This window comes from Gorilla gorilla, chromosome 13 (genome assembly GCF_029281585.2).
Source record: "Gorilla gorilla gorilla isolate KB3781 chromosome 13, NHGRI_mGorGor1-v2.1_pri, whole genome shotgun sequence".
Lineage (NCBI taxonomy): Eukaryota > Metazoa > Chordata > Mammalia > Primates > Hominidae > Gorilla > Gorilla gorilla.
Genome location: NC_073237.2, coordinates 122,763,836 through 122,777,597, shown reverse-complemented (window position 1 = coordinate 122,777,597; position 13,762 = coordinate 122,763,836). Strand labels below are relative to the sequence as shown.

General features: G+C 48.2%; 1 protein-coding gene across 1 annotated transcript in view; it reads right to left on the bottom strand.

Annotated features, from left to right (window-relative positions):
• MVB12B (multivesicular body subunit 12B) overlaps window positions 1-13,762 on the bottom strand; it is a 179,450-nt gene that overhangs the window by 98,655 nt on the left and 67,033 nt on the right. The window contains exon 6 of the mRNA XM_031014731.3: window positions 11,355-11,477. Coding sequence (XP_030870591.1) covers window positions 11,355-11,477 — 123 coding nt within the window. The remainder of the gene's footprint in view (window positions 1-11,354; window positions 11,478-13,762) is intronic.

Here is a 13,762-nt window from a genome sequence, read left to right as displayed (position 1 = left end):
GAGAAAATGTCTTCACTAAAAATATACACGTGTTGAATTTCAAACTATTCAAGTGTACATTTCAGGATGAATACTTAATCTCAGCCTAGGAAGATTTAAATGAGTGAAGAAAATGCTTCCGCAGAAAAATATCAAAGCCTATACTCCTTTAAAGCATGGGAGTTTTCATTTTCTTAAGTTACAATCCTTATACCAATCTGCTATTTTTCAAGTCACTGATTACTTAATAAAAAAAAAAAAGATGAAGAAAGGAAACTAACTTTCATAGCCACAGCAACACTCCAAATCATGGTATTTATTCACTACATTTAAGTTTTATTACACTTGAACCTTGCAATGCCAAAACACCTACCTCCCATATAAAAGAAATGAAGAAAAAAGCCAAGTCTGGGACCAGGGGCACCACACTTCCATTCCAGATGATCTAGTCCAATCTTATAAACTGAAATATTTAAAGAGTCTCTAAACCTCGCTGACCTTACTTTTAAAAACAAGGAACATATGGGCACCGCTAGCTTTTCATCTTCTTCCAGCCTACTAAAATATCCGCTTTTCGAAAATTCAAGAGTCGGGGGACTGCCAAAGTCAGATTCATAAAGGGCTGTGTGCGTGAGAGCGCAGGGCAAGCTGCAGTCTGGACTGAATGCAGCACATCCTCTATCAAAGAGCCAAAGGCAACACTTGTCTCCTCCCTGCCCAATCCATCTCAAAAGCTGTGGAAAACAATTTGTTTAACAAAATACAGCCATGACTGAAGAGGAGGTGGAATGTGGGCTACAGGATGGACGGTGATTTTTGGTCCCATGCAAGGTCGAGCTCACAGCAGAGGGTCAGCGTTCCATCAGGAAGCCCTGAGGCTCCTTGAAGGCAGGCAGGGCATTAAGGCGAGACCTCTCCTCTGCTCACAGCCCCTCTAAATCCTAACTCTCTGCCCTTGGATGAGTCATGATCTCTCCAAGCTTCAGTCTTCTCAACACTCCAGCCTGGGTGACAGAGCAAGACTTCGTCTCAAAAAAAAAACCCCCCCACAAAACCAAAACAAAATAAAATGAGGACACAATTATTCACCTCACAACATGGTTATAAAGATTAAAACTACATATATATCTATCTCTGTGTGTGTATGTGTGTACATATATATATAATGTTTACACAATGCCTGGCACAAGAAGCCCAGAAAATTACAGCTGAAATAATAATGATGATAATAATAATTGTATTTATTCTAATAATAATTATTAATATTATTATTCAACTGGAAACAAAACATCTGCTGCTCATGAAGGATATTCAGATTGAATTCTACCCTACCCACTGGCAAAAACCGAACCCAAATAAACTCAAAAGGCCTTTTAAAAGTAACTGCAAGCAAAGGATTTTATTAAATATCCCAATTTATAATTGAAACTCTGCATCGAAATAGAGCAGCATAGTTGGGGCGGGGGGTAGGGGGTGGTAGTAAAATCCTGGGAAATATCGCTGGTTTAACGCCCATTTTTACTTTATTTGGCAGCTAGATTTACACTGAGAGACCCAGGTGAAACATTCCACAGAGCTACCTGCAAATAGACTGTCAGCTTCCACTCTGATAAAAGGTAAAATATCCTCCTCTAAATGGTCTGGTTCACAAAACCGACCCTAAAGTGAACTGATAAATCTGTTCTGACACACAGAAAACTATTTTCATAATCCTGAAAAAAAGCCTTTCTCAAAACCCTGGCGCTGAAACCAACTGCACAAAGAGCCCTCATGCACCCGCGAGCTGGACTCAGAAGGGAATAATTTCCCATTTCTAACCCTGCTTCTCGGGACGATAACAACAAAAAAGCAAACATAACCACCATGACCACTGAGAAAAATAAGACACTCAGAAAGTCACCAAAATTACAAAGATAACACATTTACAAGCAGCAAATACCTTGTCAAAAATCTGACATGAGACTGCGAACGCCAAGGCCAGCTCCGAAGCGGGAGCTGAACTGACGAATCGTCAATTCTTCATTAAATAGAAGGTCTGACTTCCCAAGAAGCTGTATTAAAAATTAATATCAAAAAGTGTATTGCTCAGCCTAAACTCATCATTCATATCTAACAATACCGAACTGCATTCTAATGAAATTTCCCCTTCAAAATTACTCTGACACCAAAACTAAGTTTGATACTGGTCCAAGAGCGGCCGCCGCTCTGTTCACGAGCATTTTGAAGATATTCAAATAACCTCGCTCTGTAGGTCTCTTTCATGCCACTCTCACGATCACCAGAATCAACCACACTGCTCGTAACCCTGCTTAAATGCCTGCTTCAAAGTGAGGGAGGGATGGTGGTGCTGGGACCTCCCGGGCCGGCCTCCACATGTTCCCTCAGTCGGCGACCACAGTGCAAGTGTGCTGGACACCGGCCAAAGTTCACACGTCTCCCTAAGACTGCTTAGGCGGTTTCCGACCAGAGGGGCCTCTGTGGGATGAGTTCCCCACCCACACGTCCTGGGAAGTCCTCATTCACCAGTTGCTGGTCAGGAGCCTGGAGAAGCTGCACAGGAAGATGGCGGGGCCACCTGAATAGGCACCCCACCTACCCACCAGCCCCTCCAGGCACATGCTTGGCTCCCTGATGAAAGGCTTCATGGCTGGGGGCCTCGTGACAGTCTGCACACTAACAGTAGCTTGCCTGCTTGGGTGCAGATCCTAGCCCTGACACTTGCTAACTGTATGACCTTGGGCAAGGGATTTAACCTCCTCACCCTCAGTTTCCTCAACTTAAACCTGGGCTGATAATAGTAACTGACTCACAGAGCTATTATTAGAATTAAACGAGTTGGCTGGGTGTGGTGGCTCACGCCTGTAGTCCTAGCACTTTGGGAGGTCGAGGCAGGCGGATCACTTGACGTCAGGAGTTCGAGACCAGCCTGGCCAATATGGTGAAACCCCGTCTCTACTAAAAATACAAAAAATTAGCTAGGCGTGGTGGCACATGTTTGTAGTCCCAGCTATTTGGGAGGCTGAGGTGGGAGAATTGCTTGAACCCAGGAGGCAGAGGTTGCAGTGAGCCGAGATAGCAACACTGCACTCCAGCCTGGGCGACAGTGAGACTCTGTCTCAAAAAAAAAAAAAAAAAAAAAAAAGATTTAAAGGAGTTATTTGTAAAGCCTTGGAACAGTACCTCACACCTAATAAATGCATGATAAGTCTCTGCTGGATGGATGGACAGATGGAAGGGCGATGCATAAAATATGATGTCCAGTCCTATGTATTAAACTAACTCACTTTATGCATCCAATAAATACTTTCTGGGTGCCTAACACATGTCAGCCACCTGGAATTCAGAGTTCTTTACCATCTTGGGGCCACACATTTTCCACTGAGCACTTACTGTGAGCATGGAATGAGATGACATGGTTGAAAGTACTTGCTCAAATTTGATGAACGGTGATGCAATATGATCATCATTGCTATTTCTGTGTGACTAGCCTCTTTTGAGGCTTTAAAGGAGAAAAAGGAAAACATGAGGATCTCTGTCATCAGTAAGCAGCAAATCTAGTCAGTAAGATCAAACAGAAATACACGCAGCAATGACAGGGAACTGTGAGATGCCAAGCCGTATGACGCAGGCAACTGGAGGAGAAGGGAAACGACGCGGGCCAGGCTTTCTAGCAGTGATGTGGGCTACTATAGGCCTGGGGCGGGGCTGGCCAGGGCCAATCCTAAGCATTCTGGAGTCCAGTCTAACTCTTCCAGGAGGGAAGGGGCTAGTACAAACTGAGGTGCATGGTGAAGGCCAGAGCAGAGATGCTTTTGGAATAAGAATGGTGTGCCCCGGAGCCAAGAGGAGACTCACCTAATTAATGTGACAGGATGTGTGGGGGGCGGTCGGATAACAGGAAGCCAGTGAAGTTTCTGGATTGAGGAAAAAGGAGCATATGCGTGTCTGAAAACCCCAGTGCAGTTATCAGGCCACCACAGACTTTGAAGTTACAGGCAAAGAATGTAAATGCAGGCTATTTACAGAAATAATACCTGAGCCCCAGAAGCCCACCCCAGATCCATCTTTGATTTAGTGTTCAGGTTCGACCCCTCCAGAGGGCTCGTCTCTGAGACAGGGCTGGCTGCTGGTCCTTTCGGCTGGAAGGTGCCACTTGCGCAGCGGGATCATTCACACCCCTGTGCTGACGTCTGTGCTCCTTGTGTAAAGAACCCTGCACTACAGTCTTGATCTTAAAAGACAATGAAAATGTATGTTCTGTCTTTAGAGGTAAAACAAACAAAAAGCGTGTGTGGCTTTAGTGTGAAGGAAGAGGAAATCTAATTTTTCCAAGTGAAGCCAGACCCATAGTTATGCCTGGACATGACCTGCAGAAGTGTCTGAAGGCCCCCAAGCCAGAAAAGGAGGGCCCGAGCCCTCGTCGTCTTCTTCCATTTTTTTTTTAAGATAGGGTCTTGCACTGTCGCCCAGGCTGGAATGCAATGGAGGAATCATGATCACAGCTCACTGCAGCCTTGATTTCTGGCCTCAAGTGATCCTCTCACTCAGCCTCCTGAGTAGCTAGGACCTCAGGCTTGTGCCACCACACCCAGCTAATTTTTGTATTTGATTTTTTTGTAGAGACGGGGTTTTGCCATGTTGCGCAGACTTGTTTTGAACTCCTGAACTCAAGTGATCCTCCCGTCTCAGCCTCCCAAAGTGCTAGGATTACAGGCATGAGCCACCACACCCAGCGCCCCAAGCCCTCTTTTGATGGGACCATGACAGAGTGCTCCATTGCTTAGCTCACCTGCCCCCAAACCATTTCTTGCCGCTATGGAAATGGAGCTCAAAATCCATGTCACAATTTATTACTAGGGGACAAAAAGAGTCATTGGAATCACCTGGGATACACAGAACCCCTCTCATAAATGATGCACCTTACATGAAACCACAGATTTCAACTCCAATCCTCTGCGCTGAGCCTTCCCCTACTGAACCCTAGGGAGAAACTTCTCACAGGCAAATGCCTCCAGCACCAAGCCTTTTGCCACTCTGAACAGGTAGGTAAACACCTCAACAGGAAAAGGAAAACTCAGCCTCCCTGATCTGTGGGATTCTGGGCCTTTCATTCAAGTCCTGCAACAACAGGACAGGTGACATGTCATCTGGGGTACAAGGGCCATCTTACAATTGAAACGGACAGAAGGCAGCCGAAGGATTTGAGGCTGTCAGTGTGGACAACAAGGCTCCAGCCAGTGACCTAAGGCTCCGCCCCCACTGCTGACTTACTCTGCGAGTTAATCAGAAAGTAATGGAGTTGATCCCCATGTCCAGAGGGAAGGCGGGGTTGGAGAGGCCAGGACGGAGCGTGGCATGCTCATGGGCTTCTGACAATGATGTGATGGGGGACAAGCCTGGGCGGCACAGCCTGAATTCTAGATCACCACGGCATGATTTTTCCTCTCCTCTAGGAAGGGCCATTAACCTTTCCGATGACAGCCCTGGGATTGGAGTGATGGAACGATTTTTGAGGTCAGCAAGGATCTATGTTCTCAAAACCTGACATCGACATGCAAAAGTTGTGACTGAATCCTGGTGTCCCTGAGAGGAAGACTAAATGCATGTGACAGATCTTCTGCAATCAAAATGCCCCATTTCCCAGAGTATCTGTCACAGATTGATAACATCCATGCAAAAAGTTAAGTACAATTATGTCTGTCACTAAGAAACATACTTCCGAACCTGTGACTGACAACTTGCTGAGAGCTGACAAATTACAGGAAGATGACTGCAATAGCGAGCACCACGTCACCTCCTACGGGCAACCCAGGCCTGGCTGACACTCCGAGAGGCTCCTGGGAGCTGCATCTTGCAGGGGAGGCTGCCGGTCAGAACTCAATGGCTGGGAAATGCTCTGTGACTTCGGGTGGGAAAATAACCCTTTCCCCCAAGAGAGACAGTGTTAGGGAAAGGTCACAGGATGTGCCCATGGCCTGGGGTCTGTGGGGAGGAGAGTTTGGGCAGCAGCTTCTCCCTCAGGACCATGGTGAGGACAGCCCAGGTCAGCGGGAAGGGTGGGGTGAGGCTACTGGAACCACACATTGCAGATTTTCTAGGAGAGCCCCCGCAGGATGGATGTTCACATAAACACGAGATGTCCCGAAAATCCTAGCCACCTGGAGGCCAGACTACATGTTTCTGACAGACTCTGAAAGGGACAGAATACCACCTGTCATCAGCTCACGCCTGCCTACCCTGGACGGAGACACGGTGTCCGCATCACCAAGGGAGGGCCCCGGACGTTGTGGGAGGCCCCTCTGAGCCTTCCCTCTCAGGGAGGCTGCACAGCAGCAACTTTCCACTATCCATGCCTCCTCCTCTGACCTCGGCACTGGTGAGTGGAGGAAGGCAATGGCTGCAAGTCAGATACAGAAGCAGCATCGACGGCGGCTTGAGGACCTCTGAAACCAAGGCCCACTGCTCTGTGCCCTCCCTGCCCACTGGAGGGCCCTGAAGTTCTCTGGACAAGGTGTCTGTGACCCTAACGCATAGTTCTGCCGAACCTGAATTTCTGTAGGTGGGGAGAGGGAATATGACACGTTTCTTAAATACGGCTTAAGAAGCACTGATTGCTCTAATTCTCCTGCAGTCTGAAGGATCCAAATGCCATCTGACCACCCCTAGCATCTGGGAGCGCATCACCCCTCAGGTCAGCTTCTTGATGCCACAGAATTTTCACCTTGGGGAAGCTGTCTTTACTGATTTTTTTAAAGTGTTAAGCCTAAATCTATCTCCTTGTAACTTCAGTCCACCTGACCTAATTCTGCCTTCTGGAGCCCCCAGCCATCTCTCCACCCCTCCATCCCCACCTGGAAACACTTCTACTTTCTCTCCTGCCATTAACCCTTAAGCCAGCTGCAGCAGGCTGGCCTGTCTCTACTCAGCTCCAAACTGGATTCCTCAAACTTGACACTGGATTTGGGTAACCTCTGCCTGGTGGTGTGAGGCAGTGGACACGCCCCAGGAGCAGGACTCCACTCAGGGCCTCCCACTGTGCACACCAGGCTGCACTCCACACACCCACGCTCCGACCCCTGCCATTTCACACACTCAGCTGCTAAGCCAGGCCTCAGTTTGGCTCCTGTGTGATGGATTTTTGAATCTCGGGGGCCCTCTCCGCCTGCGCCCATCGCCTCCCATGGCTCCAGCAGGTTGTTCTGGCTGTAGAGGAGATGCAGAGTATTGATTCTGTCATTCAGCACGTCAGCTCACCCTAATGACTCTGCGTCATCTGCAAATTTGATAAGCATGCCTCTGATGTCTTTATCAAGCCATGGTTCTGCTGCTTGCTGAGCTAGAGGGCTGCAGCCCACCAGGGGCCTCCTTCTGGGTCGACACAGAGCCATTCCCTTATCACACTGGGGACTTCTGGTGCTCCAGTGGTTGTGAGCCCACCTGCCTCCTGGGGCTCTTCCCAACCTCTGTCCCAGCAGCAGCGGAACCTCTTCTTCCCAGCAGAAACAGGTGACGCCCTGCATGTGACAGACGGTGGAGGGGCTGCTCTGATAGAGGCCAGGAAGGTGTTTCCTCTCTTGGTCCCCCTGCCCCAGACAGCATCACAGAGCCGAATCAGAAACCCCACCATCTGATTGCATGCCCGAGGCAGACTCACAAAGCTGGGCCCAGCCCCAAAGAGGGCCACAGAGATGGGACTGTGCCTCCGTCCCCAGGCCAGCTCTCTCCTGTTGATCGACCTGCATGACATAGGCAGGCAGGGGATGGAGCGCCTGCGGCCAGAGATATGGAGAGGCTCTGGGTCCCAGAATAAGTGGCTGCCCTTCTTCACTAGAAGACAGTCAAGAGATGTGTGTGGTGATGTCTGTATGTGAGATGAAGCATCACTGTATGAGGGAGAGGAGCTCTGCCAAGCTACCTTCTACCACCTTAGCCACCAACTCACTGGATACAGCCCAGGAGCATCCCTCTCCCTGGGGACCTGCCCGCTCCAAAAGGACAACTCCAAAGCTGGTGACACCACAGCATTTTCTGCAATAACGGAGCTTCTGCGGGAAGCTCCTGCTTCTAGAGGCAGTTCCTGCTTTTGGACAGAGAAGGCAGTGCTGCTAGAACCACGAGGTCCTCAGGTGATGGCCTACAGACGGTGCAAAGATCCACCTTTGTCTGAAGTAAAGCTGGGAATGAATGGCATTCCAAAAAATTGCAGGAAATTCTTTGAAATCTGAGTGATGACACAGGAAATGGAGGCGGAGCACATGGTTTTGGCTTTGGAGAAGAATACAGACTCAAGAAGGCAGCAAGATCTGTGACCCACCCCTTCCTAGGTCCTCCTGGCTGGCCTGGGCCAGGGCTCTGCGGCGAAAGGGCCTGCCACTAGCTCCGGCTCAGAACCGCATTCCCCGCCACCGCCACGGCTGGGCAGTAGAGGGCGCTGCATCACCGCGCTCCCAGCGGCTCGATCCACGCCACACAAAGACCGCACTGGACGTGGTTCTCAGGTTTATGGTTAAGGCTACCTGAGAAAACAGTAGCAAGATGCAGACTTGCTATTACACGATATGATATCACCTATGTAAAAAGTACACAAGAAAAAGACTTGAGGGAAATATAACAAAAGGTTATAAGCATTTGCTCGTGGGAAATGGAATTCCTGTTTTTTCATACTTTCTACATTCTGCCAATTTTCTACAAGCCTGGATTACTCTCGCCATAGGAAAAGACCCACGTAGTGCTCAGAGACCAGGGAGTAGTCTGGAGGGGTTGCCAGGGACGCATTTATGGTGAAACTGAATTCGTGCCTGGATTCAGGTAGGCGCTGGGGAGCTCCTCGGAGGCTCACCACATGCCCTCACCACCACACGGGCTCGAGATGCCCCGGAAGCGCTCAGAGAAGAAGACCCAGCAGCCTCTGGGAGGGCTTCCCGGGAGAGAAGTCCTCTGCGCTGAGACCTGTCAAACACACCTCATGTGCAGGGAGCACCGGGAGCAAAGGCGCAGAAGCCAGGGGAGGAGGAGGCTGCCAGCGCAGCTTAATGTCTGGGGCTCTGGCTGGGAAAGGGAAGACAGGAAATCCCGGAGCTGGTGTGCAGCCCTGCAGGCCCCACTGAGGGGCCGGCCTTACCCTATAGGCTCCTGGTAGACCCCCAGCACTCGGAGCACAAGCCCCAGCCACTGCTCCCCACCAGAGGGGAGGTGATCAGATTCCTCCTCTGGAGAGTGTAGAGACCTGAAGCCTCAAGGAATAAAACAGCATACTCATCCTTTCCTAGGTCTTCAATGGAAAATTTGAATGAATAATCAACATTTCATTTTAAAATAAAAGATACTGGATAGGAAAACAACACAAAAAAAAAATCCCACAAAAACCAAAAAACCCTGATGGATGAGGCTTACATAGGTGTGCATTCTACCTGTAAATTACCGCACAGGAGAACTTGGGACAGACAAATGGTTTTTACTTGGAAGCATTAATGAACATTCAATTATCCTGTTGCATACTGGCTGACTTAACTCAGCCAAATTAGAATACATTTTATATTGACTATTTTGACATTTGTTTTATTTGGCAAGTAAAACAAAACTGATCCGATTTCCTTGCAGCCATTGTAAACCATAAACTGTACAGCAGAGGTGATAAAATAACATAAGCCTTATAAACACCTGGTTCTGACGCACTACCCTCCAAACCCACCAGGCTGCCGGTGGCTCGGTGTTCTCGGCCGTCTTACTTCAGGTGCAAGTGACTTTGCTCTCACAGTCACCAGCAGGCTTCTGAGAGCTCTCTCTGCTTTATCTGAGAGAACTGGTGTTCTTTCTTTAACCACAGAAAGTCAAAACCTGCCTGAGGTGGTGCCCATTTCTGGGCCCTTCTAGACCACATGATGTCAGCAGGGAGCAGCTGTAACAACTTCAGGGCAACTGCTCCTGTGGGGGCTTTCCAGCCTCTGCAAGGAGCCCACACTTGAGCTGCTCCAAGTACAAGTGATGGGCCTCAGCACAGGTGATGGAGGACCCCGACACACAGGTGATGGACTTAGCTGACTCCCCAGCACAGGTGACACACCTGATATAGCCTTGAGCACAGGAGACAGTGACCCTCAGCAGTGCCCTCCAGGGTGGAGCTGACAGCGCTCTGGCTCAGAAATGAGGAACAAGTGCTGATGGGCAGTGCGAACCTCACACTCCTGAACCCAACAGAGACTCAACTGTTCACCCTGCAACTCTGGGAGGCTTATTAGAGATTCCTATCTTTTTATGCCAAATGAAACTGAAAACTGCTTCTAAAGTTTCAGGCAATTCCAGGGGTAGTTAAGTTTAAATACCACTCTTGGTTTGTGAAACTGTCATGAGAAAGACCAGATTGTCTTTATAGGGGGATGTCCCAGAGGACAGAGTCCTCAGGGCTTTGGAGCCTCATTACAGCACATTCTTCCAAGTGAGACGGAGGCTTGGCACAGAGGAACAGAGTACAGAGAGCTGGTGGTATGTCCCGGAGGGCAGGCTGTATTGTGGAGGGCCCAGGAAGACCTACTGTTGACTCTTCTGTCCGGTTCCTGACAGATTTTGTTCATCTCTATTCACCCACGTGGAAGCTTGGAGATCCATTCTCATTTACATTACGTCAATCCCTAAGTGTTGCTGCCTCACCGTTCTTGTTTTATTTACTTTTGCAATCCCTTTCTCAAGCTTAATCCATCAGTGCTGTTTGTTCCTTGCCCTCAGTTTACTCCTAGTGATGCACAGGATTTTTATTTGACAGGATTCTTTTTGCAGAAAGTGTAGAGACTGTTACTACCTCTGTTATGACTGAAATCAGTTGCAGAGCAAACAGTTGGCTCACCCAAGTTTCTTTGCGGAGACAATTGTTAAAACTAGCATTTCCTGAAAAACTCCTCACTATTCTCTCATACCCAAACTACCCATTTCTTACTTTATAGCTCATTGGAAAAAGAAATTATATGAAAATGAAGAATATAAGAACTCACCTACCCTCCTGGGTTTCAAATGAGTTGCTGGCCAAGACAGAGAAGGAATTTGACCTTAAGGCCAGTGATCCCAACCCCATGGCTATACAGCACGTGTCTGTGTGTAGCTAGCAGCTCTTTTGAATAGGGAGCCAATTTTAAGTTGCATAATCTGCAATTTTAGGAGCCTGCAGAACACGCACAAAATAGACTATAGAATGGCCTTTGCATTCATGTAATGCAAAGATTTCCAAGTGGATTTTTAAAAATCTCCTCTAAAGATATATTGCTTCTACAATTATTCAGCTGTACTTTGCACTATTTCAGCAGACACTAAGTGGTGGTGTTCTAAAATGTTGTGCAGGGACCCAAGACCACAGGACAACGCAAGACACCCCGACAAGGCCTCACCTGGGAAGGTTGGGGGCTGGGGTGGAGGCAGCTGATGACTGGGAAGGCGTTGTGGGTTGAGATGAGTCATGATTTCTTGGTACTCTGCCCATTCGATACCAGATCCCCATGCTGTTCAGTTCCCTTTAGGAAAAAAGAGAAATCTTCATGGCTCTGGTTAGCACAAAGCATTTACCTGAGTGACAAAGCAAACCAATTCATTTAAAAGAGTCATGGCCTCAAACACCAGGGAATCAATTCTTGCCCTCCACGTGAAATGGGTTCCACCGTCTCTTTTGTGCTCTGGGTGTCATAGTTCACACGAGGGTGACCCGTTCCATCTAGGCAGGCCTTCGGGACAAGGCCGCCTGTATCACCCTTCCCAAGCTTGCCTTCCTACTCCAACTGGTACTTTCCTTGCTTCTCCAAACTTCTTTTTGTTTTGCCATTTCCTTGTAGAGTGTGACGTGATAATCCACATCAAGTCCTTTGTGCAGTTAGGAGAGACAGATAGGGAGATGCTGGTTTTTAACCATGAGAAGCATTAGCCCCCTACTCTATAACACACTCCAATCTCAGGATACAGCCTCTTGCAGCTGGGTGTCACCTGCCGTTGGCCTCATTCTCAGGGTCAGTTTGGGAGTCATCTTCAAACTACAAAACTCGAGGCCCCATGAACCACACAACTAGGAGTGGACACCAAGGGGCCTCCCAGACGCCGCATAAGCTCTCCTGTGACCTCCCTCGCAGTCACCACAGCCCCGCCCCCTACTACACCACACACTCGTGAGTGCTGAGGAGACAGCCACGCTCCTAGGAATAGTGACGGGATCATTTTCACCATATTCAGTTTCCAACTTCCCAGTTGCCCACAGAACTGCGTCTTTGGGACCTGATGTAGAGGAATATAATCTCTTCAAAAAATGGAAAAAGACTTATTCTGTGGGAACCCCTAATAAGCTTCTCAGAACACCCCAGGAACCATGTAAAACCACAATCCTGTCTTCTTAGATGAGTGATTCCAATGAGCTGCACTGATTTCTCCACCTCTGGGCCATGGCCTCCAGCTGCCAGGCTTTGGAGGTGCTGTTTGCAATGTGAGGTTTCTATCTTCCCCAACTGACAATCCCAAACCCTTGCAAAGTAACATGTAGAACTGTGCCCGCTTTTAAGAATAAGTGACTTAGAGTTCTGAATACTGAATTCTCTTTCCTTGCTTAAAAATAACACTGGAATTGTCTTCCTCTGGAAAAGAACTGTTGCCCCAAGATGAAATAAAACTATAGCAATATTTCCAAAGTGATATAAAGGAAAAAAGCCTTTGGTTTTATCAAGGTACATACTGGTACATATCTATTCCTTAAAATTGTTTAAATTGGTTAAAAATGGAATCTTTTTACAACAGGATAGTTTGTAGTTAAAGATACACATAGCAACTGAAATTAGATTTAAAAGTTCATTACTAAATTGCTGGTTTCTGCCATTTGTATGTAAATGGGTGCTTCTGAGGTGCCTGAAGTATGTTTATTCTAACTATTTCCTACTCCTGTAGTCCTGTTTATATAATTAGTGTAAACCATGTTGCAAAACGGGATTTTTGAGTGTGTAGGAAGGGAATGATCACAGAGTCCTTCTTAACCACATGATCTTGACCCAGAGCATTCAGATGCCAGAGCTGAACACCCACCGAGGTGAAACTCTGCATTTCTGTGGTACCTGCTCCCTGCATGCTTCAAGCAAATGCCATGAGGGCTCATCTGCTGTCTCACCGGGTCTAGGCTATCAGGAAAGGCCCTGGCTGATACAAAGGCGGCTCTGGGCTCAAATGAACAAGAGTAAAGCAGAGTACAGGCCTGAGCCAGGAGGCTGGCCTCAGAAGCCGAGGAGGAGAGGGTGCCTCTGGGAGCCCACAGGGAGACACATGGCCCCTGCCAGCCCTGGCCAGGGAAGAGGCACATGGCTGAGGGGGCTGTAAACCATCTGCCACACCGAGTAAAGTGCACACCTGGATTTCAGTTGACTGAAGACAGTGAACATCTATTTCCTTCTGGACAGCTGGCATCCACTCACCCCCTTTCTGACTTTTGACTGCCCGTCCATATTTTAGGAGCAGCACCAGTCATGGTTTGTCCTTGAGTTCCAATGGAGCTGATCCTACTTCCTGCTCAGGCCTGGTCAATGGAAGAATTTTCCAGAAAACAGTGACAAGCCCAGGGTGCACATGACCCTACCTAGATCAATCAAGACCAATAAGACTAAATTCTAGAACTTCTTTTGAACTGTCAGGAACACAAACTTGCTCTTGGCCTCTGGACTTGAACCTGGATGAAAAGCAGGTGGAGCTACTGTAGCACCAGGCCTCAAGGGGGAAACATGTCAGAACAGAGCCCAGCACCGGAGCCAGGGGGAGACAGGGAAACCAGAACCCA